Source organism: Lutjanus erythropterus, chromosome 3 (genome assembly GCF_056507025.1).
Source record: "Lutjanus erythropterus isolate fLutEry1 chromosome 3, fLutEry1.hap2, whole genome shotgun sequence".
NCBI lineage: Eukaryota > Metazoa > Chordata > Actinopteri > Lutjaniformes > Lutjanidae > Lutjanus > Lutjanus erythropterus.
The window spans coordinates 3,151,071-3,175,352 of record NC_139319.1 but is presented as its reverse complement, the minus strand read 5'-3'; the positions used below and the strand labels follow the sequence as shown (position 1 = coordinate 3,175,352).

The following is a 24,282-nucleotide window of genomic DNA, read 5'->3' as shown; positions in this document are numbered from 1 at the left end:
CTGGTTCTGTGAAACATGCACTCATCTCAGACAGGTTAAACTACTGTAAAACTTTCTGCTTGATTTGCCACATCAAACAACACGAAGGCTCCTGCTCGTCTGAAACAGTGTTTTACTGACCCTTTAATGTCTGTTGTTCTGTGAGGTCACCGCAGCAGATCAATGAGCCGGACTGATGATGTGGGAACTTTTTGCACTGATTTGACAAAGATGATTGTTGGCAGATTTTGCTTTACATCCTCTGATGCTTTATAATAACCTGCATTGTTTTTTTTATTATTATTATTATTTGGTTCTTCTTTGTGTTTGTCAGTCTCTTTTAAATGTTCATAAATGTGTTTTTGATATTTTTTTCGTGTATACTTACTATTGCACCATATTCTTCCGTTAGCTTGACCAGTCCTCAGAGCTTCATCATTTTTGAAGTGTCTTTTTGGTGTTGCACTGTCTCAAAATATATTATTATTATTATTATATATATTATTGTATGTATTTGTGTGCATATTACCTGTTTCTGTATGGATAGCATTTTTTATAACAATTTTAATATAAAACGCATCAAGGTGTGAAAAATGATAGTCTGTTTTATTTGTGCAGCATCATACCACCATTGTAATGTTTAGCATCTTCCCATGCAGATAAGTAATGTGTTAAGGTTTCTGAGGTTTCTCCCTTCTCCTCAATACAACAGAGATAAATTATATTTTAATTCATATTCATATTAAATCATATTGAAGATCATTTTAAACTTTATCATATAATAGATTGTTTTTATGTGTCATTTTAGCTTCTGTCAAATGTAGTGAAGCTGAAGTGTAAAGCGGAATGAATGGAAACACCAGACGGTGAAAATAACTTACTACTATAATTTTACTTTCTGTACTTGTGTATAATTTCGATGTACATTACTTTCTGTTTTCTCATACTTTAAGTTATATTAGATTTACAGTTTATTTTTTAATTCATTAAATTTGATGTCTTACTGTTGGTTAAACTAGTGGCGAACAGCAGCAAAAACTAAAGCAACACTGAAGAAGTTCCCGGGAAAATTACGTTCCGCCAAAACACAGTTCTATTGAAACTCCCGCCACGCGCCCTGCCGGCTAATTAATCCTGACGTACGTCCGCCTGTACCGCTGAGCCAATGAGCGTCTCTGAGGCTGTTGCTGCGAGCCCGACCGGACCAATCAGAGAGCAGGGGCGGGAAACACAGCTGATCGAGGAGGAGGTGGAGGAGATTTGGCGCAAGTTTGAGCTCAGTGTGCGGAAGAGAGCGGACAGGGAGAGACGCAGAGGACTCAAGGACAAGGAAAAACACTCAACTTCGAGCTGAGAAGACTTCTTTCAAGTTTTTAAAAAGGTAATTTTATCACCGACACGTTTATTTAACCGGTAAGACACGAAATATTGTGTTAATCGAAGCAGAAAGAGAGTCCTTCCCATCTAAAGTAGGGCTGGTTTACTAGTTTGTCGCTTAAAGGACCACTATTAGTCTACTTTTCACGTTATGAATCGACAAAGTCTTCATTTAGAAGGATTCTTGTGTTAGCACAAGTTTTAGGTTAAATATGAGTTAATGTCGAAATGTATGCATTTTTATGTAGACGTCAGCGTTTGGACTGCTGTTGTCTTGGCGCCATTTAACAGCCTCCCTGTATTGTTTTGTTTAGAAGGGAACCCTCAATCTGTGAAACTCTCGCGAGATTCCCTGGTTTATTCCTAAATTGAGCACATTGTACAAATTAATAATGTTTTATGATTTGTCATAGCTGTTGTTTAGGCTTGTTGATGTTTCAGCGCCCAAAAGAAGATAAATTGACAATGGTGTTGCTTTAAGCTGTAACTCTCGCGAGATCTTTCGCGGGTCTGTGGTTCCTATCTAGATACGACACTTTTTAATATAAAAAGATAACTCTTAGCTCACGATTAACAAAGTTAAAAAACCTTAAACACATTACTTTTAACGCATTAACTCTCGTCAAACAATTTTATCCAACTTAAACACGTTTAAGATGAAGTTATATCGATCTGTAGGGACCACACAACTACTTTCATTTCACCGAAAGTTTTTTGAAACGTTTCATTTGCATGTAAGAACAACCACACGTGGAGGACAGATTTTGGTGAAATGAAAATCACTTGAGTTCGATTATATGCCAGTAATTCGTGTATTTATTATGTTTAGAGTGTTTGATGTGCACTTTATATTTAGTATCGCCACCAAACTTCCCAGACAACTGAAGAAATTCAAAGGAAAAACTTTTCAAGAAATGGTGTGTGGTCATTAAAGTGATGTAAATTCTACATCCAGCTATTAGCCATATTGTGATTTCAGTGATATTTTGATTAAGTCTCACAACATAGCATTAAATAACAGAAGTATTTAGGTAAGACAAAGATGCCCCAGACTACAAATCTGTAATATTTAGCCAAAACTTTGTCTCAGACAACTTTAACAATCTGGAAGACATTTGTTCTTGTTGTTGTACAGAAACAGCTGCACAATGACACCAAATGAGACAAAATTCTGTTTTAAAGTCAGAAAATGTGTGTGTTCCCAGTCTCTTATTTGTCCCAGTAATATCGTATGATTCCTTTTTGTTTCAGACTAAACACAAAATGCCCAGCACGCGCTCTCAGGGCCGGGCTCAGCCCACACTGCCTTTTCCTCGACGCAAGTCCTGCAGAGCTTCCTCTCACTCCAAGAAGCAGCAGCTGGACAAATCTCCAGCTACGTCACCAACCAAACCTGAACGCCAGCACCTCGCCCAGACCCTGACCCGGATCGGGCCGCTCTCCCCGAGGCGTCTCGCTGACCTGCCCACTCCTCTCTCACCCAGATGCCCTGCGGTCCAGCCAGCACCGCCCTCATCGCCCAGCCTCCAGCCACGGCTCCCACTCAGCCCCCGAAAACGTACAGGTGAGACTCATGAACTTCATGTTCAGTATTTTACTCTCTGTAACAGCACAATGGAGGATTATAGAACGTAATGGGGTTGTAGGTTGGGTAAGCAAAACATTAATAATTAATATTAGTTCATGGTAATATTAGTGTCTCCTCTTGCTTTTATATTACTAAGCAATACTACAAATAATGCTGTAGTAGTAGTTTGAAAGTTAGTCTTAGTTTAGTTGATATTTGTTCTTAACCATGACCTAAAATGCCAAACTGTCCCTTTTAAGTAACAAAAGTTGTAAATGACTTATTTGTTTTCTACCAACTCACTTTCTGCCAGAAAGGCAATAAAAACATTTCCCAGGATGTCAGACCTCTGCTTTAAACCCAAATCATACAAAGACACTGGAAAGGATTTGGATTTTATTCCATAAATATTGATGTTTGATTCTGAATTTGGAGTCAGTCAGACTCCATCCTTTGTTGTCTGTCTGGTTTTGACAGCTTTGTTGTTAGTCTGGCGCATCGTACGTTGAATTCAAGGTCAAAGATGGACTCTTAACATCTCCTGATTCCTCCACATTAACTGTATTTTGTCCCCCAAGGTGACGACAACGGCTGTAACCTCGGCGCCGGACTGCTGGGTTCACCACCGAAGCAGAGCAAGCCGTCTTTGGCTTCGCCCAGAAAGCTCGGCCTCGATGAGAACTCGCCAGTGTTGGCTCGCAGGCAGCTGGTCCCATCATCGCCACGGCGGCAGCCGCTCTCTCCCACTGCGAGACCGTCCCCAAAGCGGCAGGAAACGGCTGTTGGAAGCCCAGCCCAACAAAACGTAGAGAAGAAGGTGCCAGTCGCTCGGCTCTTTGCAGAAAGTAAGAATAAATGTATTTGTAACTCTTTTCTTTATCGAGTCATTCAGCCTGTATTTTCTCAAATGACTGAATATTTGGTTTGTCCATAAAACGTCTAAAAGATGGGAGATTCCCAGACCCCAAGTTTACATATGTTTTTTTTGCTGTTGTTGTTGTTGTTGCCTAAATTAACACAAAGTATTTATTGTAGAATCAAAGAAAACCAGCACATACACAAAATCTGTGGAGCTAGAACCAGAAAATATTTGTCATTTTCGTTTAAAAACTGATAAAGTTGTTAAAATCTTTTCCTTACTAATTGATTTAGGTCTGGTCCAAATTGGGGAGTTTGCAATGAGCACCTTAATTGATTTATTTTAGATTTCTTATGACAAATGTTTGTTTATTCTGGTTTTCTAAGCTGCAGGTCCTTTAACTAGTCAACACTCCACAGAAGCTTAACGGCAGAGCAAAACAGTCACTTTTTAATTAGATTATTTGTGTAAGTAAGTGCGTCTGCCCATTTCAGCTTCTCTAATTTGAAGAGTAGCGTCTTTTCCTTTAGTTTTACCACAATAAACAGAACATTTTCACTGTTCTCAGATATAATCCATTGAGTCAATCACAGTGATGTGATTCATTCTTTGTCTTTGACGTTTCTCCTCCAGAGTCGAGGTTTCAGAGCGTGAAGCAGGCGCTCCACACCGCCGTCCCCGAGCGGCTCCTGTCCCGGGAGACGGAGCGGGCGTCCATTCGATCTTTCCTGGAGGAGAAGGTCCTGCAGCGACTCCCCGGCAGCCTCTACATCTCTGGAGCCCCGGGGACCGGCAAGACTGCCTGCCTCAACTGCGTGCTGCAGGAGATGAAGGTACGATAACAGAACTAATAGTTGTAACGAATAACCGAGATATTTAGAAGATATTTGAGAAATCCTGTGGAAACAGATGTGTGGAGCTTTAGTGAAACCCAGTGGAGAATTTAGGTCACAGCAGCAAAGTGTGAGCAGAGTGTTGATGTCAGTCTGGGGGAAAACGCTAAAATATTTTTATGTTATAATCTGTCTCTTGTGTCCCATCAGGCCGAGCTGGCGTCGGTTCAGACCGTGGTGGTGAACTGTATGAGTCTGAGGAGCTCCCACGCCATCTTCCCGCTGCTTGCAGACAAACTGAGTGCGCCCGGCGGACAGAACGGACTGCAGAGGTTCCTGGCGGCTCCAGGACCAGCTGTGTGAGTAACCCACCATGGTTCCTGCGGTTACTGAAGGAGTATTCAGCTGATTCTGATATCTCTGTTAATATAAACTGAAGCTATGAAACAGCTGTTTTCAGCTTTAGAGGCAGTGAATTCATGCTCGGTGTCTTTCTGGGGTTGAAAAAATGGCCTTTATAATTGGACATGACTGAAACAGGAAACACAGTAATGATAAACATGTCGCTGACTCGTTTGTCCTCAGGCTTCTTGTTCTGGATGAGATGGACCAGCTGGACAGTAAAGCTCAGGACGTCCTTTACACCATCTTTGAATGGCCGTACCTGCCGAAGTCTCGCCTCTGTCTCATTGGTAAGAGCTCCACCCACCAACAACAACACATCAGATAAAATCTTATGTGAAATAAGTCTGACAGTGACAAAAGTTATTTATTTTGGATAAATTAGACCGACTAAAATGTCCACTATAATCTGATGACTAACATGAGATTGTATGTTTGTATGATGCTGTAAGGTGCTGGAAAGCCTTAAATGCTCCTCGAAAAGTGCTTGAAGTTGACTTTGAAATTGGTGCAGAGACCCTGAACTATCCACAGCATCTCACTGAATCTGACAGATCGGTGTTTCTACTGTGAAAAGATCCTAAATCCTGTAATTTCTTGCAGGTATCGCCAACGCTCTGGATCTGACCGACCGCATCCTGCCACGCCTGCAGGCTCGTCCTCACTGTCGCCCCCTGCTGTTACACTTCCCTCCATACAGCCGAGAAGAGCTCACAGCCATCGTACAGGACAGACTCACTCAGGTAAACACAGAGGGAGACATAGACGTTAAAAAAAATTAATCCAAACTTTAATTTAAAAAGTCTCACAATAATTTGTTTTTGAATGTTTCTCCTCTCAGGCGTCGGCTGAAGGGATCATGGACGCCTCTGCGGTTCAGTTCTGTGCCAGGAAAGTGTCGGCGGTGTCGGGAGACGCCAGGAAAGCTCTCGACATCTGCAGGTAAAGATTTCTGCTGGTTTACCTCCTCAATGTGGATTTAAATGAAATAATATCTCTCTCTGCTGTTAAACTGCAGTAGATCAGGAGTTAAACTTGTTCAACATCAGATTGATTTTATTCTGGTTGATTTTCAGGAGAGCTGTTGAGGTCGTGGAGTCTGATGAGAGGAAGAAAACTTCAGATCCAAAAGCTGAAACTAAAGGTGAGGGCTGCTCCTGCTCCTGAATTTGATCTAAACCATCTGAGAGTGAGCGAGCATCAACTATAACTCTTCTTCTCCTCTGGTGTGTGTGCGTAGCGTCACGGGTCAGCCTTCCCCAGGTTGCGCGGGTGCTGTCAGAGGTGTACGGCGACCGGATGGCGTCTCAGTGCAGCAGCGGCTCTGATGGAGAGAGTTTCCCCCTGCAGCAGAAGCTGCTGGTCTGCTGCCTGCTGCTGCTCATACGCAATGGGAAGAGCAAAGAGGTCGTCCTCGGAAAGGTAAGGCTCCGACCCGATGATGTTTATGTCAAGAGTTTGTGCAAAGTTGAAAAGTGAAAAATGTTGTAATTGTAACAGGTGGGCTACCTGTTTTAAAATGTTTTCAAGGTTGGGAGTATGCTTAAATTCAAATACTCCTGGGAGAATAATATTTCATCTACACTGTCTCCATCATTACAGTACAGCGTTAGAAGTAAAAGTCACTTGCCACGTTTAAAAGAAAAAAAAACTGTCTCACTTCCTGTGAGCTGTGTACACTAGAGTCCTGCACAGGGTTGGTTACCCACAGATAACCTGCAAAAATAAATTCACAGGTGAAATTTTAATTGTGGGCAGGCGGCAGGGGAAAACCACAATACAACAGGGTTTTGTTCCCTGGTGAAATCAGAAATAAAAATGATTGGGTCATTTTCTTTCTACATTTAAATCCACTAATACAGAAATATCAATCCTAATCAGCTGGTAGGATTTTATTGTGAAGGTCTGTGACACAACCTTTGACCCCACAGAAGAAGACCTGGACCTGTGCAGAAACAATGAAATATAAAGTCTGAAATGTCCAGCAGGTGGTGCTGCAGCTCAGTCTGAATGGTGATGTTTAACATGCACGCGGCGTCTGTCTTGTTTGTGTTTCAGCTCCACGAGGTGTACAGTCGTCTGTGTGCTCAGAGGCAGGTGTCTGCAGTCGGTCAGGGCGAGTGTTTGTCTCTCTGCAGTCTGCTGGAGAGTCGAGGAATCTTTGCTCTGAAGAAAGCTAAAGAGGCTCGTCTCACTAAGGTACAAACACTCAACATGTTATGTTTTCTACATCAACACTGGCATTTGCATCAGCCTGTTCGATGAGTCACATGCATTTCAAAGCCTGAACTCTCTTTAACACAAGAGGAAAAAAATACAACTTGACAGAAGCAGAAATACATAAAATAGAAATGATTGTCTTGTTTGTTTTGGGGTATTTTTTTTTAGCTATAAAAGGGGCTGAAGCTTTGCACAATTTGTCCCTCTGGTCCATAAACATCAAATCTTCCATACAGTCAGAAACCTAAAAAAATCCAATTACTGTCCTACTAGGGCTGAACAATTCTTGAAAAACAAAATTGCCTAATTGCAATTATTTTGACTGGAAAACATGTTAAAATGACTGATTTTTTGCAGGAATCTGTACCACATGAAGGCTGCAGAATCTGACATCTCTGCCTCATAACCTTCATTAATATAAAAGTTTTCTGACACATTTTTCCTTTAATCAAATTTTATTGAGATTTCAATCTGGCTCTGTGCAATTTTCAAATCACAGAAGGTGCAATATTTATTAATTGTGCAGTCCAGCGCACAATGTAGGGTGACGTTTTATGGTCACCTGAAGGCTTTGTAATTCGTTAGTTAGGTTTTATAGTCTGATTTCTAAATATTTCTAAGTTTACTGTTTGCTTTGTATACAGTGTGTATTAGGGCTGCATGATTTAATTTAAAAAAAAGTGATATTGTGATTGTTTTTACTGAAATAGTGGTATATGACATGATTAGTTTAAATGATCATTTGCATTATACTTTTCATGTTTACTGGAGAAAAAAAACTATTAATCATGAAGATGTGATATTTATTGAGGTCTGAACCAAACAAACATGTTTGCAGCTCTGGTTGTGAATCGGTTCAAGGTTTGATCTTTCATGTCAAAAACTGCTCATGAGCAGCTGCACAGTGAGCATTTGTTCAGATATTTGGTCTGTTGTTACCTGGAAACAAAGCTGATGCTGTGATCTGAAATATTATTTGTCTGTTTGTCCCTGCAGGTGTTCCTGAAGATCGAGGAAAAAGACGTTGAAAACGCTCTGAAGGATCGAACTCTGCTGGGCAGCATCCTGGCTGCAGGACTCCCCTCATGATCACACATTTATTTATTTTTTAAATCATTTTTACGTTCAACCAGGATTTTTCTGTGGTTAATTTTTTTTATTCTCGTTTTTGCTGAGAATTTGCACAGTTTTGTTTTTTAAATGAAAGTGTTACAAAAAAGATTTTTTTTCTCATCCTGATGTTGACGCTCAGTTTTGAGCTGTTGAATAATTAGCTCACATCAGTTACGACAGCAGCATTTGTTTCAGTTTGGATTTGAAACGTTTCCATTTTTATGCTGTAAATAAAACAAATGTACAGACATTTTTAATCTGCTCTCCTTGTTGTTTTTGCTAAATTGCAGAGAAACAAAAGAAAATGTGGTCATCACTCGCAGACCTCCAGCAGGCTCCAGTCTAAGCTGCTCTTTTAAAACCACTCAAACCACAGAGTGTCCGCCTGAACAGCCTCTGATTGGATTAAAGGGTTAACGGCGTCACTGCAGCGCAGCTCAGACTGACTCTCTGGCCTGCAGGAACTGTAAGACACATTCGAGACACACAACTGACACTTAAAGGGGTAGTTCAGAGTATTTGAAGTGGACTTGTATGTTGTACGTATCCATGGTCGGTGGATTCCCTACAGTCGATGGTCAGCATAGTTAACTGGCTTTTTGGGAGACACGTTCAGTGTTTTTTGTGACCTTTGAGAATCAGAATGTTTTAAAACAAGGTCACACAAACTAAAATGACTTTTTGTCTGATGGCTTTGGAGAAAACAATGTGAGCGCTTATATAATGTCAGCTTCCTGTCAGGAAAACCGGTCTGATGGCAGGTAGACCGTACGCTTCTGTGCCGACTGCCATCTACACAAACTATGGATAAGTAGATCATACAAACCCACTTCAGAAACCCCAAACTAGTCCTTTAAATTGTTTGCAGACTGCAGAAATGATCTGAGCACAAACTTCAGACTTAAATTCAGAAAAAATGCATTGACAAACCAGGTGACTCTTATAAACTGACATGTAAATAATCTGAATTTGGTAAAATTCTATTAATAAGATTCAGTTTTAATTCCATATATTCAAATATGGGGCCAGTGAGACACAAACTATTGAAATAATTTATTCACAGCAAAGTGGATGAAAATATATATACTGTGCACGTGTTCAAATACAAATACAGTGACCAAAAATGTAAACAAGGTTGGAGATAAAATGATTAAATATTCAAACATGATACATATTTAATGTTCTGCATTTAAACCACACGAACTGAAAGCTTCAGTAGAGATACAGCAAGCAAACAACCTCCAACAGTGCATTTCACAAACTCTTCATATTTATAATAGCTTATACTTTGTTTAGTGCCTGTTTTTTTTTTTTTTTTTTTTTTTTTAGCTTAATTATGGGATTTTCTGCTCAGCAGCAGCTCAGATAGTTTCCCTGTGATTGTCTGAATGTTTTGACTCTCAAAACTAAACTCATCAGGTACCAACATAAAGAAAAACACCACAAAGGCTCTAAACACAGAACCACCTGAACCGCTTCACCTCAGTTTAATCTGTAACTTCAGCTTCTTCCTACCTGAGAATCGATCGTGTTATTTCATCATAACATATTTTAAACATGTTGCACAGAAGCAGAACGTCTGTTTACATTTTCAAACCAAAACTCTGAAGTCAATCAGTTTTTCCAAATGATAAAGGATGTTAGTCCTCTGCTGCACGTTTCAGAAAAATAACTTTTGTGAGTTTATTTGTTGTTCTGAGGTCAGAGTTGCATCAACATGTTCAACTTTGATCTAATCTATATTAAAAGGATCAGTGTGAAGGATTTAGTGGCACCTAGTGGTGAAATTGCAGCCAACTGAATACAGCTCGTCTCACCCTCCCCTTCAAAGCATCTAAGAGAAAATTTTCTGGCTCATGGGAAAAAAAAAAAAAAACTAGAGACAATGTTTGGTTTGTCCGTGGAAAAATAATCACCCTGTTTAGATATATTTAATTTTCTATCCTGCATATTACAAAAAGTATTTCTGTATATGCTGCTCTTAAATTTAAACCTTTAAAACTAATTCAGTCCATGATTACTGAAAATACGATGTTAACATGTAAATCTATAAAGTTATTTGGCAGAAAATTGGCAAATACTACTTTCTGTGCACTTTACTAGTCCACAGGCGAGCCTTAATGTTGAGCACTACAGGGGATTATAAACTCATCAAAACATTTTTATGAAAATTATATTCCATTTCTGCCAACAGATCCTCTTAAATCTTACACACTGGACCTTTTAAAGTAACAGCACTGTGTTGTTTCACACTGGACATTTTTTCCCTGACGTCTCGCCGCAGAGTGAAACAAAACAAACTTCTGAGTCTGAAGAGTGAAAACAATAAATAGAAGTAAAATAAATAATTCTGCACATTCAGAGTGACGAGGTTCAGCCGGTGTTCAAATCAATAAACATTCTCTGTGAATTTATATGCATTCAGTTTTAAAAGTATACTCACAAAATGTAGATTTTAAATAGATACATCATGAACATTAGCCCTCAGTTTCATGACGGTGATGTCACCACGTATTTACAATCTTTAGTTACATCAAACAGTCGACAAACAGTCAGAAAAAAAACTGGTGAGACGAGATCAGAACTCAAAGTTTTCTTCACTGTGACAGTCTGTCAGTTTGATGTGATGGAAAGAGGTGCGTTTAAAGGAGCAATGTGTAAAATACAGCAGAGAATAAAGGCTCACTGCTGCTCACTTTACTGCTAGATGCTGTTAGCTCTGTTAGCCATGCAGCTCGCTGACTCGAGTCGACCGGGAACCCGGAGCTGTTGACACGGCAACGCAACCAGTGAACATGCCAGACTGGGGGAGGAGTGAGAGACCAGAGCCAGAATATTTTCACAACTAACTCGGTGAATTAAGGATTATTTGCAACCAAACCAGAGCTGGTGATTGTTCTGACAGTGAAAAGACGAACGAAGACCGTTTTGTTCAGTTTTATTTTGTTTCTGTCGAGTTTGAATTAAGTAGGGCTGAATAATTACTTGAAATTTTGTCAAAATTGCAATTTTCGCAACTGCAGTTTTCAAATCTCAGGATGTGCAATATTTATTAAATCATTTAAATTAAATGTGGTGCTGCAGATGTGTCCTGGCCAACAAACACATCCTTCTTTAGCAACATGCTATAATTGTTTTAATGTGTTTGTCAATGAAAATGAGAATAGTGGTGTAAAAATAATAATAATTGTTATTTCTTCAAAAATCGTTCAGCCCTGGAATGAAGCATGTTATGATTAACAAGCCAGTTAAGTTGTACGGTTATGTTTTTTTTTGTTTAATGAGGAAATGGGTGTAAGAATTTTCCTTTCTTGACATTTTGTGAGTTTATTTTGTTTATTTATAAGATTAAAAAAAAGAGAGCTTGTGGAACGTAGCAAACTCACCGCTCACACACATGCTATCACCTCTTGAGGCACAAAGTGTTTTTACGAGACACGAACAGCCGCGATTAGCTGGTTAACATTCTAACTTCAGTACATCTTTGAAATGAAACTGTTTTTTCTTCACATTCGGTTTGGTTCGTTCAGTTTTAAACTAAAATTCTGGCCATATTTTACACATTGCACCTTTAAAATCCAAACATCCATTATCAATAAACAGAGCTGCTGAATAATGCAACACAGCACTGAAATATGTTAAAATCTATTGAAATTTATATTAAAAACATTCCCTTTTTTCCATTTAATCTCATCAATGTAAACATCAAACTAAAGGGGGAAACTGATTTCAGGGTTTTTGAGCAGAAAAATGTGATGAAGCAGGTCTGTTATTCCCAAATATTACAAATCACATCGTTCTCTCTTGGAAAATCTCAGACCCTGATGTTCAAACACATTTATCTATGAAGAAATGTTTTCATTTTCGTTCAACAGAACTGAAAATAAAACCCCTGAACTGCTAAACTTTGTTTCTGAGACAGTAAAATACCTCAACACTGACCGCTCTTGTCTTGTGATCATTTTAGTTAATTGATGACCAACTTAATCAATCACCACATTCATTAATTACATCATATTTTATGCTTTAAATGGTGCCTCCGCTCTTTCCCCTAAATGTTAAGTTTTATATTTTCTTTTAGTGAAGGCTGTTCGCCTCGAGAAACAACTGCAGGATTTTGAAGCTGGATTTCTGATAAAGCAAATAAACTTCAGCTGCCTTAAGCCTTATAACTTAATATTATATCACTGCATTTTAACTCATCTCAGAGTTATTATTTTAAACTTCTTTAAATCTAAAACTTAAAATTAAGTGTTTACTTTTGCATAATCAGCCCAAAGAAGTTAAGCTCAAACCTTTGTGTTATTTACTGGTAAATTAAGAGGAATAAGTTTTACATTTAGCACTGCAGCGAACAGAAAAGCACCGTGTTAGCAGATTATTTCATAAACGAAAAGCTGCATCTCAATGTGCCAAAACCTGAAGAAAAACAAACTTCAATCTGAGATTATTGTAAAGGTAGCACATCTTAAATATAGTTTTTACTCAGAAAATACCTTAAATATTAATATTATTTAATACATTTTGTGTTTCTATGTAGTTTATTTTAATCTAAAGTCGATTCTGTAGCTCCAAAATACTCAAATATCAAAAATACTCCAGTTTGGTCCTTTCTGCTGCCTTTGAATCAAACACTGTGAATTATAAACACTCAGCTGCCTTTAAGAAAGAGAACTGAAAATGAGTAAATGTGTCTGAAAGAAGTTTAACAGCTAAAATAAAGCACAGCAGTGTGTTTGGAGACTTTCATGCTCAGAAATTAATTACATTCAAATAGTGATCTAGTGTAATTTTTATATGTATATATATATATATATATATATATATATAATATATATATATAAAAGCTCAGAGAGATTTAATTCTCTCTGATGTTTTTTTCATTTTTATCAAACAGAACCACACAAATATTTCAGTCCATCACACTTGAAACTGATCCTGCAGGTTGTATCGCTGCTGTCAGGTGAAAAACATGTTTGAAAAATGGAGGAAATAAATCAGAAATAAATTAATTTTAAATAACAGTCAGATTTAGATCCAAGATTCTTTCAACCTGAGGCCTTTTCAAACATGACAGTGATGCTGAGTGTATTTCAGGAGGCAATAATAACATGAAAAGAAAATATTTTTTGTTCAAAATCAGATTTTTCTTTTCATCACACTGAATATTAAAAGATGTGCTGAATCACCGTCAGCCTGCAGGCTGTGGCATCATTTTAATAATGAGAGTAAAATCTACAAATAAATGACCATATTAACTTTATATTCAGAGAGAGCGAGAGTTTGTTTTTCCTCGACAGCAGCGCTTCACTCTTAAAACCCGCCGAAGCAACAAGAAATCAGCTCCCATCGTCTCGTTACTTCATCAAACAGGACATCATGTGAAATATAAAGTAAAGAAGTGGGCAGCACTGACATATCATCACCAATAAGTTGATATCACAAACCTGTCAGCGAACAGTTGCTTATTTACACATCGAGCAATTAGGGAGCAACACCACGCAACAAATGTTCCAATCTTCACTTCATTTTTGGTCTCCTGCAACTCCTGAGGAAGAAATATGGCTCTTGAGTTGCTAAATGCTTCACTAACTTGTTGCTAACCTTGTCTGTCTGCAGTTTACTGCTGAGCAGGTGGTTTGGTTGTTTTATTTAGACCACTGAGAGTCACAAAATTAAAATGGACGCTTTTCGAGTGAAGTTGTAGGTTGAGATGTATTAAAGCTGCAGTAGGACATATTATTTTACTCCTTTTGACCAGTGCATGTTACTAACACTATTTAATTGAGGGGTTCCTTTAAAAAAATGTGGGTTTGACAAACCAACCCTCCTACAGGAGATAACTGGATTGATGATTGATTCATGAGATGGAATGTTGTGTTCAACTCAGAACGTCTTGATCACAATTTTATTTTATTTATTTAAAGTCAGGGATGGAAACCCAAAATATTTATGTTACATGTTTATGTAAAAAATAAATACTGGCTGATATATTGCTATCATTTTTTTTAAAATATTGATCTAAAAAAAATCCAGTTTCCATCAGGGTAATGTTCTGAGTAAGCTTTTTCCAAAGGGAGAGCCACTGAGGATTATGGGTACTGTAGTATTTAGAGCCGTCCAGCAAACCAAACTAACAGAATAACGTGATTTGTTAAATAAAATAACAGACCATAACATGTCCCTGCATTCCTCTGTGTAGTTAAATTCAAATTTATTTTGATAGATATTAAGATATTAAATTCTGTATCAGCAGCTCTGCCCACTTCTTCACTTTACTCTGCCATCCTGCTGTCCAATCAGGAGACGGGACGGCGGGTGCAGTTTTGGTTTGATGGTCTGTAACGAGACGACGTGGCTCTCTGTTCATCTTGTTGTTTCGGCTGAATGACCACTGTCATATCTGATATCTGCTCTCCGATAAGGAAACTGGTTTTTCGGGAATGGGTGGGTGGATCTGTTTCTACCTCAGCCGTGCGGAGAAGCAGCGCATGTACTCCGTCATCCAGCGGTCGTCCGCCACCATCAGCTGCGACCGCCTCATCTTCTCCAGGTCAGCTGACCGAGCCCGCCGACGGTCCAGGTTGGTGCTGCGTTTGTCGGACTGCCGCCGGGTCTGAACGCAGGTGTCGGACGTGTTGCTCTGAGAGGAGAAACCAGAGAGGCAGACGAGAGAGAGAGGTGAGGAGAGGAGTCGTTTCCGAAAAGCACACCGGTGTTTTATTATTAATGTTTGCCGAGTGTTTGGTGACACGGCTTCAATTCTCTGGTGTCCTGTGATCGAGGTCGAGCTGCTCGCAAAGACTCCTCTGACTTCTACATTTCTCAGTAGTTGTTCCACTTTATAAAATAATTAATTTCATTTACATTATGCAAGAACATGAACAATGTGAGGTAAGAAAATGGTCAGCAGGGATATAGAGTAGGTTTGATTTATTTAAATAGATTAAAACAATTTTTATGACCTTTAATATGCTGTTTTTCTCTGTAAATTATGCAATGACTCGAAAAAATGTAATAACACCACATTATATAATACAATAAAATCCTTTTTATTCAATATTTTGTGTCAAACTATTGCTTTTTTTGTTTCGTACCTGTGTATTAAGCAGGATAATGCATATTGAGCAGGTTTTATTAAGAATAAACTTCTCCAGGATTATTCAATATCCCTCTGCTTTGCAGCAGGTCCTGCATCATCCAGTCTGGATTTATTTCACAATAATGACCTTCTGACTGTACATTATCCCTCACATAACAGACCGCTGCCCACAGTTTCTGATCGCAGGAGGTTTAATAATCTATTTGTGTTTGGACCAAAAATGCTGCAGCCAATCAGCATCCTGGGAGGGACAACTGGCGTGGTTTTAGGTGTGACGACAGCAAGAAGTGTTCGTGGAAGTGACCTGTCTCAAACAAACAACGGTGAATCCTGAAGAGGTTAACGTAGATACTGTGCGGTTAAATCAGGACCGGAGAGAATTTCTTCATTGAAAGAAGAGCAAAGAACGACACTGAAGGCTTTTCTAGATAAAAACAAAAAAAAAACACTACAGTACTACAGTACTGTAGTGCCACTACAGTAGCCCCAATATGTTGGTAGCTAGCCGGTAACAAACACTGTTTGCTGTTTTTGTAGAATACTGAACTAAAAGGTGCGAAGGAATCAGGATGTTTCTGGAACTTTAACGTTCTGTTGGTAAAAGTTCACAGTATGAAGAACAAACTTGGTTGCCACAAAGTAACTTTTGTGGCCACGGGCCATGAGGCCATGGTTCATGTCATGTAATTTAAAGTGTTTCCAGTGAGACACTCACGTCATTCGGCGTCCTCCTGACCTCCGTCTGTGTATCGGTCCAGTCCAGTCGGCTGGACGATCGACGGTTCTCCTTGGAGCTGATCGCCGGTTGGCTCTTCGCTCTCGGCGGTTTGCGGACGACAGCCGGTTTGTCGTCGTGGGAACCGTCCCGGTGCCCCGGCTCAGAGCGAGGGGTGCGGCGGCGGTGGCGTTGCCTCGGCGGCGGTTTCACCGGCTCCCCGTCGGAAGATGCCGTGTCAGCAGGACCGTTGTCCGTCGCCGTGTCATCTGAGGGTCTGCTGCTGTTTGGAGCCGCCGTCATCGAACCACCGCTGGCTTCATTCACGCCATTTTCTATAACTGAGACACAAACAGAAACACAGAGAAATCACTGCAGGTTACACACACAAAGATGTTATTTAAAAACCTTTGATCATTTATCTGTGGTTAGCTGCTGCTGTTCTTTTCTTTTTTTTTATTGTTTTTAGGCATTTACACGCCGCTGAGGATCTGATTAGAAGCAGAGTCATGAAGTTGTCGGATGATTGTAACCATCATGTTAACATTTTGTCATCAGGATTAATTTTGTTCAGTTTAAGTTAAAATGACACTGAAAGTCAAAAGAGAACATTAAATTATCTGCTTAATTTATGTTCCTGCACTTCTTTTTGCAACCAGTGTGACAAGAAAAGATTATTTTATTATTGATTAATCTGCAGACTATTTCCTTGATTTATAAATTGATTGTTTTCTCAATAAAGTGTCATAAAATTGTGAAAAAACTCATACAGTCTAACATAAATTGATCAGGTATCCTCTTTTGTCCGACCAGAAATCCAAAAATCAAAGATACTCAATTTACTATCGTATATGACAAACACAAGCATCAAATTATTATATTTCTGGACCTGAAAACTTTTGGTATTTTGGTTGAAAGTGACTCAAACAGTTAGTCAATTATAAAAGTAGTTGCAGATTTTTAATTTTCTACTAATCAATCAATCAATCAATCAATCAATCAATCAATCAATCAATCAATCAATCAATCAATCAATCAATCAATCAACTGACAATTTGCTTCAGCTGTAGTTTGAATTTGTATACTTGTTTGTGTCATGCTGTCTTTTAATAAGGACATGCTGGTGTTCATTTCATTATATTATTAAATACGCTGCTCACAGACCTTCTAAAATGTGGTGAAATTCAGAGCTGGAACTCAGACACACTCTGCTGTCTGAAAAGCAGCCATGGAAATGTCAGAAGAGACACAACAGGTCCTTTACATCTGAACAGACCCATCTGATCACTGAACCTTCAGTCCACAAATATTTTTAGCATCGGTGTCTCCTGAGGTAAACCAGCTCTCTGGCCCTCAAACTGTCAGAGTGACGCTCACACAGGAGCACAAAGAAACTCCTCCTGGGGGCTCTGGTAGATTATCCCAAAATATTCCTGGAAGCGAGACAGGAAACAGAACCAGGACGGACAGGACAAATTCATCGACGTCAGTACTGACCATCATATAAACCTCTGTTTTCTCATATTAAACACAAACTCAGTGGAGATTAATTTCCTCACAGTACAACCTGAGAGTTTCAGAATACCTGATGAATTACAAAGTTATCAAGGCTGTAACTGAACAGTCGCCTTTTCTCTCCTTTTGACCAGAAATGTGGGCTTTTCTGTTGTACGTGCATCTCTTCCAGCCTTGCAAGCTGTTGGCTAATTGGTTTGTTTACAGCAAAGAGCTGATCATAAACAACCAAGAGGTTGTATGACACATACTGCTGCAAAAAGCCCAAATGAGATGCATATTTTGAATGTGTCGTGTACATATCCAAAGACTCCTTCTAACACCTGAATAATATCAGCATATCCCTCATGCCTTTACACTGAAAAATGATACATGTGGAATAAGGTTTAATTAGGAATATCCAAATGGAATATACTGTTAATATGACCTGTGTTAACTTATTCAGGTCTGATGTTTAGCAGGTTATTTTTACCTTTATCAGTCCCTCCATGATTTCACAGGCTGTCTTTGGGATTGTTTTCCCAAAAAATTGCAAATTTGTAATTAAATTGTGGGTGCAAGTGAAAATTGCAAACAAAAGTTGTGATTTTTTAATTCTGCTTTATTTGCAGATAAAGAAGCGCCACAAAAGGAAAAATCTCTTTGGAGCTCAAACTCAGTTAAAACAACAAGAACAAAATGATAAAATAAAAGTGATAAATCTTAGTAATGACAACAAACCTTGTGCTCTTTTCTGTACCCGTGAAAAAATGTAAAAATATATATAAATGCAAAAATAAAAGTGAATAATAAAACTAAACACTGAGTTGGTTCATTGAGACGTACATGTATTATGGATGAAAAGTCAAATGTAATTTATTGAATAAACGATGGACAGATAATTAATCAATAAGTATGGTATTTTGATAACAGTCACTGTTTTGAGCAAAAAAGAAAAAATACTAAAATTCTATAGGAACAGCTTCTCCAGTGTGAATATTTGCTGGTTTGCTTTGTGTATTAAGACTGAAAATTAAGATCTTTACGTTCTGTACTGTTGATCAGACCAAACAAGACATTTTAAAGATGTCACACTTATTCTGGGAATTCTGGGACATTGACATTTTATAAACCAAACAATGAATCAAGAAACAATCAGCTGATAGTGAAAATAATCATCAGTTAGAGCTCTAGTATTTTTATCATTTTGTTTTTCCCAATATGGAAAATTGCAACACTATATATTTGTGTCCATCAGAAGTTCTGAGAGTCTAAAAGGACGTTTTCAGATTTGTTTTTAGTCCGACCAACGGACCAAAATGCAAAAACATTCAGAGAAAAGCAGCAGCTGGAACCAGACAATGTTCAGCTTTATAAATTATTTAAACAATTAATTTGTTATTTAATATTCTTTTGACTTACTGAGCCACTAATTGACTAATCATTTCACTTATACTCAGTAAAATGATTAAAGAAGTTTCCTCACCTGCTGTTGGTGCAGCGTCCACCACCGCGGCCTCACCAGCTACAACCTCAGCCTCTTCGTCCTCAGGAGGCGGCTTCGGTCCCGGGCTGGACAACCTCTCCTTCCCCTCCAAGGACGTCGGCGGCGGGAGGGACAGAGGGGCGATTTTGTTCCTGGACAGCCTCGGCGTGGACCAGCCGCTGGAGTCAGAGCCGCTGTCCCAGCCCTCCCAGAACCAGGGCTTGTGGGAGTGCTCCATCACCCGCCGGGTGAGACGGTACTTCAGAGAGTCCTCGTAGCATTTGGAAAACGTCTCCCACTTGGGATCCCTGAACTTCTTCATATACTCCGTCCGGATTTTCTTGGTCACCATGGTTCTTGTTATTGCTCGTGTCTGGAATCACTGTGGGAGGATCAATAAAATAATAAAATGGATGAACGGGCAATGTTGTCTGCTTATTATCACAAAGTATGAGGAGAACAGATGGCTGTACTTTAATCACAGTTTATCTTGTTCAGTAATATACAACTATGTGCAGTGAGCGCGCACACATTACAACAACAAATCTCACAACACCACTCTGACAGTTGCTAATTCATCATCTCTAGAAAAAAATTTATTTAGCTGGAAATTTCAAAAATCACAAAAAAGCCAACTGCTAACTTAAGATACACAGACCAACTATTAACATTAGCTAAACAGACCAGCCACTAATGTTAGCTTCGCAGACCAGCCGCTCACATTAGCTACACAGACCAAATGCTAATGTTAGCTTTGCAGACCAGCCGCTCACATTAGCTACACAGACCAACTGCTAATGTTAGCTACAGAGACAACTGCTAACATTAGCTTCAGCCTTATATCGGCATCACTGTTTATGTTGTTCAATTTTTAATTTAATTATTTTTTTGACAGAACGTAATGTAGGTTGTTGCTTTTTTTATTTGCAGATTTTTTGGTTTGTTTACAGGCAACATTTTATGATCCATTTTCTTAATTAGAGTTTTAGATCTCTCTCTGTGTTTCTTTTTATATAATTATTACAAAGCACCAGTGAAAGTTTACTGTTTCAGCGCCCTGATGTTATTTTGGACAATAAAGTTTAATGTTGAACTGTATAATATCCTGTCTTCATTACATATGTTTGTGTTTGAAAAGTACTTTTGAAGGATCCTTGCAATATTGGCCATTAAATCAATATCATATATTTTTTTCTCTGTAATATTGTTACTGGCACCAGCCCCAAAATTCCAGTATCCATCAGGCCCTACTTATAACATTATATCCCATTTCTGCCATATTTTTCCAATAACAGCAGGGTCTGTACTGAACAAAGATGTTTTCCAGAGTCTACAGAATGTGGTGTGCAGGTCAGGACATCTCTGCAGCACAACAATATTCAATTTTAGAGCCGCAGCAATTAAACAATTGGTTGTCAACTATTAAATTGATTGCCAACTATTTTCATAACTGATTAATTGGTTTGAGTAATTTCTTAAAAGAAAAAAAACTGTCTTCTATGTTCTCTAGTTTCAGCTTTTTAAAATGAATATTTTTGAGTTGTGGACAAAACAAGACACTTAAAGACATCATGGACCAAACAACTAATAGATTAATTGAGAAAATAATTGACGAGATTAATTGAAAATGAACATCATCACTAGCTGCAGCCCTACTTAATTAAAAATTGTGTTTTGACCCACATTTTTCTTTTACCAAATATTGCACCTCCTGCAATTTGAAAATTTCAGGAAGTGCAAAATTTCAATGAGTACTTTCGCCTTATAACAAAAGATTGTATTTTATATGCTCTTGATATTTATACCACCATTTGTACCTGAGTAAATGTACTTGTATTTACAGCACATATTTTTCTACCAAATTAATTAATTCATAGGAATTCTCAGAGGATCAACCTGCAGCACTCGGTGACGTTACTCTGTCAGGTGTGCTCTACCTGTAAGCCCCGCCCACCTCCCTCCACAACAGATTATACTGAGAGCAGAGGAGGATTGAGGCTTATTATAGTCTTACTACTGACTGTACTACTACTGCTATTATTCACACAACACGACCAGTAACAGACCATGTATTTCTGCGAGGAGTCCTCCCGCCTACACACGTCTTCCTCTTTATTTTTTTAAATAAATACCTGTTATCTTTAGTGAAAATAAACTACATTAAATATTAATTTGTCTGAGCTGGCCTACATCTGATCCAAGGACGAATATCTGGCAATTTTAACATCAATTTATTGCCAATTATTGCCAATTTATTGGTGTATTTTAGCTTGTAACTGACACAGATATGTGTGTCTTGTTTTGGAGGCTTTAATTTCCTCAGTCACACCCCAAAACATCGTCTTTTCAGAATATCGGCCTATAAAAACCGCAGAGAAAAATAAAGCTGTCGTTTTAATCTGTTGAAGGTGAAAAAAATGATGTTAAGTGTGTAAATTAGAGTTTTAAAATTACAGTTCATCGTGTGAAAACAGGCTACAGCCATATTCACAGCCTCACCTGCCCGCTCCGTTAAGCCCCGTTTGTAAACACGGTGAGGTTTAAAAAATGAGACTAACGGTTGGATATTAAAGTCGAATATAACTGGACTCACCCAGACCTCATTCCAGAGCGGTCCGGTCTGATTTTAAACCCAGTCTGTCCCTTCAGTCCCGCGGTCAGACGACTAGCATCGCTCCGCTTCTCTCTGACTGACAGGCAGCAAACAAGCAAACAACGAGCGACAAGCTAGCTTAAATATGACATACTGCTTCCGGTGTAGACTTTCAAAATAAAACTACAGGAACCCGTACTCCAAGGACTAGCAGTGGTGCACTCAGGCCGTTTCAGGGTCAGGGGCTAAAAAAAAACTACTCAGAGTAATAGTGACATTTTAACCAGTGATGTTTATTGCATTATCAGTAGCAGGCGTTTAATCTAAAGGGGTTTCCATTTCCCCAAATCTTCGGTCTAAATCAGTCATTCCCAAACAGTGGGTTGTGACCCAGAAGTGGGTCATAGGATATTTTATTTGGGTCACCAAATAGATAAAAGACTATGGAAGAAATTCTGCAAATTTAAGAATCATATCTTAAGTAAACCTTTTATAAATCACTTACAATGTATATAATGTTTTACTAATAAGAGGGAAAAAATAAGACTAAAAACTGCCTGAATGTCTAATTTATGAAGTATGCTAAAATGTCTTACATTGTTTTCCTGATCAGATGGCCTCTTAACTCAGCCTAAATGCATTGATTTCTAATTTATAAAATATTTAACATATATATATATATATATATATATATATATATATATATATATATATATATATATATATATCTTATATATTTCAAGGATAGTATAAGGCAGGGGTCTGAAACATACCGGCTTTTAATTTTCATTAATCATCGTTGTAGGTCTGTGACTGGATTTTTGAAATTTCAATCAAACTTAAACTCTTTAACTTTTTAATAAAGTTTTTTAATGTTTCTTAAAAAACGAACTCAAAGTTTTGCTGACCTAAAATCTTTTCTTGACATAATTTACTTTTCCTCTTTAGATAAACTTGAACTTGAAGAAGCCCCTCAACATGTTCCATTTCAAAATGTGTGATTTGTCTTTATTTGGGTGCTTGAAAATAAAATGGTTGCAATTGAAAATATTACATAATTTACTTTCACTTGAGTGAGATTAATCCACAGTTTCTGAGATACATTTTTTCCCAAAAAAGTAAATTATCACAACAAAACATTATTAGTTGGTACAACTTTTTCAAAACTTTTGAGTCAGGCTCAACACTAAAAAAAAAAAAATAAATACATAAATAAAAAAATCTATTGATGTTGGCTTCAAATTTTGAGTTTTCCTTTTTATAGTGTATGACAAAACTTAGAAAAAAGTTTTAAAAAGTATTTTAAAAGTTAATAAGTAGTAAGTTAAAAAGTAATATTTCATCAACTAAAATGTGCGTCATAGCGTTATGTCCAGGATTCGGTGCCTTTTCCTCCAATTTTTTCCGGTAGCTTGTCTCTCTGGGCTTGATATTGATGCCAAATCAAAAATAAAAATGGATCATGATCCATAATCATGAATCATGGTCACGCATTTTGCAGCGTCTTTTGATGTCTCATTTCCCTCTCTTAACTACTGAAAACTAGTAAAAAATAAATGAAATAGTAAACAAAGTTCCAAATATAAATCTCTTGACTATTGTCCAGTATTAAAACAGCCCCAATCTCTCACGATAATACCTGACGATAGACAGGTCCCAACATGTTAGCGCAACAGAAAACGCATTGAATCGTCCGTTTAAAAGCGTTTCAACACATATTACACACAGATACCAAACAAATGAAAATACAGATGACAACCTACCGTGTGCGCCTCTTGGACCGTGCAGAACATCGTTATTTTGGAGTTGTATGTGTTTCCTCTGCAGCCATGTTGGTTCTCTCTGCAGTAATGCCACAGGTGTGTTCCTGACTAAACTCTGGTCATGTGACCTGTTACACTCAGCATTAAAACAACATTACCTGTATAACATCTTATTTATTATATTTTTAATCAACTTTTAATAACTAACAAACATGAATGAATCAGACAGATTTACCAGCTTAAAAAATGAAAATGAAAGGTTTGGATATTGATTCAAACTGTAGACCTGCTCAGTAGTCAGTTATATTTTTTAAGTAAGTAAGTAGATTAGAGCTGCAACTAACAATTATTTTTATCTATTTCAATCGGTTAGATGTTTGGTCTATAAAATTTCAGAAAATGGTGAAAATGTTTGTCACAAAAATAACATCTTCAGATGTCTTGTTTTGTCCACAAAGAGCTCAATAAAGTATCAAAATAATTTCTGATTAATTTGCTATCAATTGTTATATAATGGAATATATATTTATGTATAAATAAAATTGCAAACTTGAAAAATATGCTTATAAAAGTATAAGTACTCAAAAAAGTGACTTAATTACAGTAATTTGAGTTGTAATTAGTTACTTCCACCCTTTGCAGTGGGGCACCAGTGTACTAAATGTCATTATGTGTTTATGGTGAAATAGTTTCGACCCCTGATTTTGTTTAAAGTTGTTTTTTATGTGTTAAAGTACGCCTCTGTTCTAAAAATACACAGGGATTTATTGTCTGTGGAA

General features: G+C 38.0%; 2 protein-coding genes across 4 annotated transcripts; one reads left to right on the top strand and one right to left on the bottom strand.

The window, feature by feature from the left end:
* Positions 1–1,202: 1,202 nt before the first annotated feature.
* On the top strand, positions 1,203–8,607 carry cdc6 (cell division cycle 6 homolog (S. cerevisiae)). Its single transcript, XM_084714684.1, has 12 exons — positions 1,203–1,360; positions 2,608–2,920; positions 3,502–3,768; positions 4,416–4,615; positions 4,826–4,974; positions 5,201–5,307; positions 5,621–5,760; positions 5,859–5,959; positions 6,094–6,161; positions 6,258–6,439; positions 7,076–7,216; positions 8,234–8,607. The coding sequence occupies exons 2-12, from the start codon at positions 2,620–2,622 to the stop codon at positions 8,324–8,326; spliced, it is 1,749 nt and encodes a 582-aa protein (XP_084570810.1). The 5' UTR covers positions 1,203–1,360; positions 2,608–2,619; the 3' UTR covers positions 8,327–8,607.
* A 5,653-nt stretch (positions 8,608–14,260) lies between these two features.
* ccsapa (centriole, cilia and spindle-associated protein a) lies at positions 14,261–23,649 on the bottom strand. Of its 3 annotated transcripts, none has more exons than XM_084712170.1 (4): positions 23,504–23,649; positions 19,148–19,529; positions 16,168–16,508; positions 14,261–14,993 (listed from the first exon to the last, which is right to left on the bottom strand). In XM_084712170.1, the coding sequence occupies exons 2-4, from the start codon at positions 19,497–19,499 to the stop codon at positions 14,814–14,816; spliced, it is 873 nt and encodes a 290-aa protein (XP_084568296.1). In that variant the 5' UTR covers positions 19,500–19,529; positions 23,504–23,649; the 3' UTR covers positions 14,261–14,813. The 3 variants fall into 3 exon arrangements, with proteins under 3 accessions (XP_084568296.1, XP_084568284.1, XP_084568304.1); XM_084712158.1 differs by lacking the exon at positions 23,504–23,649 and adding an exon at positions 21,741–21,854; XM_084712178.1 differs by lacking the exon at positions 23,504–23,649 and adding an exon at positions 21,747–21,838.
* Positions 23,650–24,282: the final 633 nt, after the last annotated feature.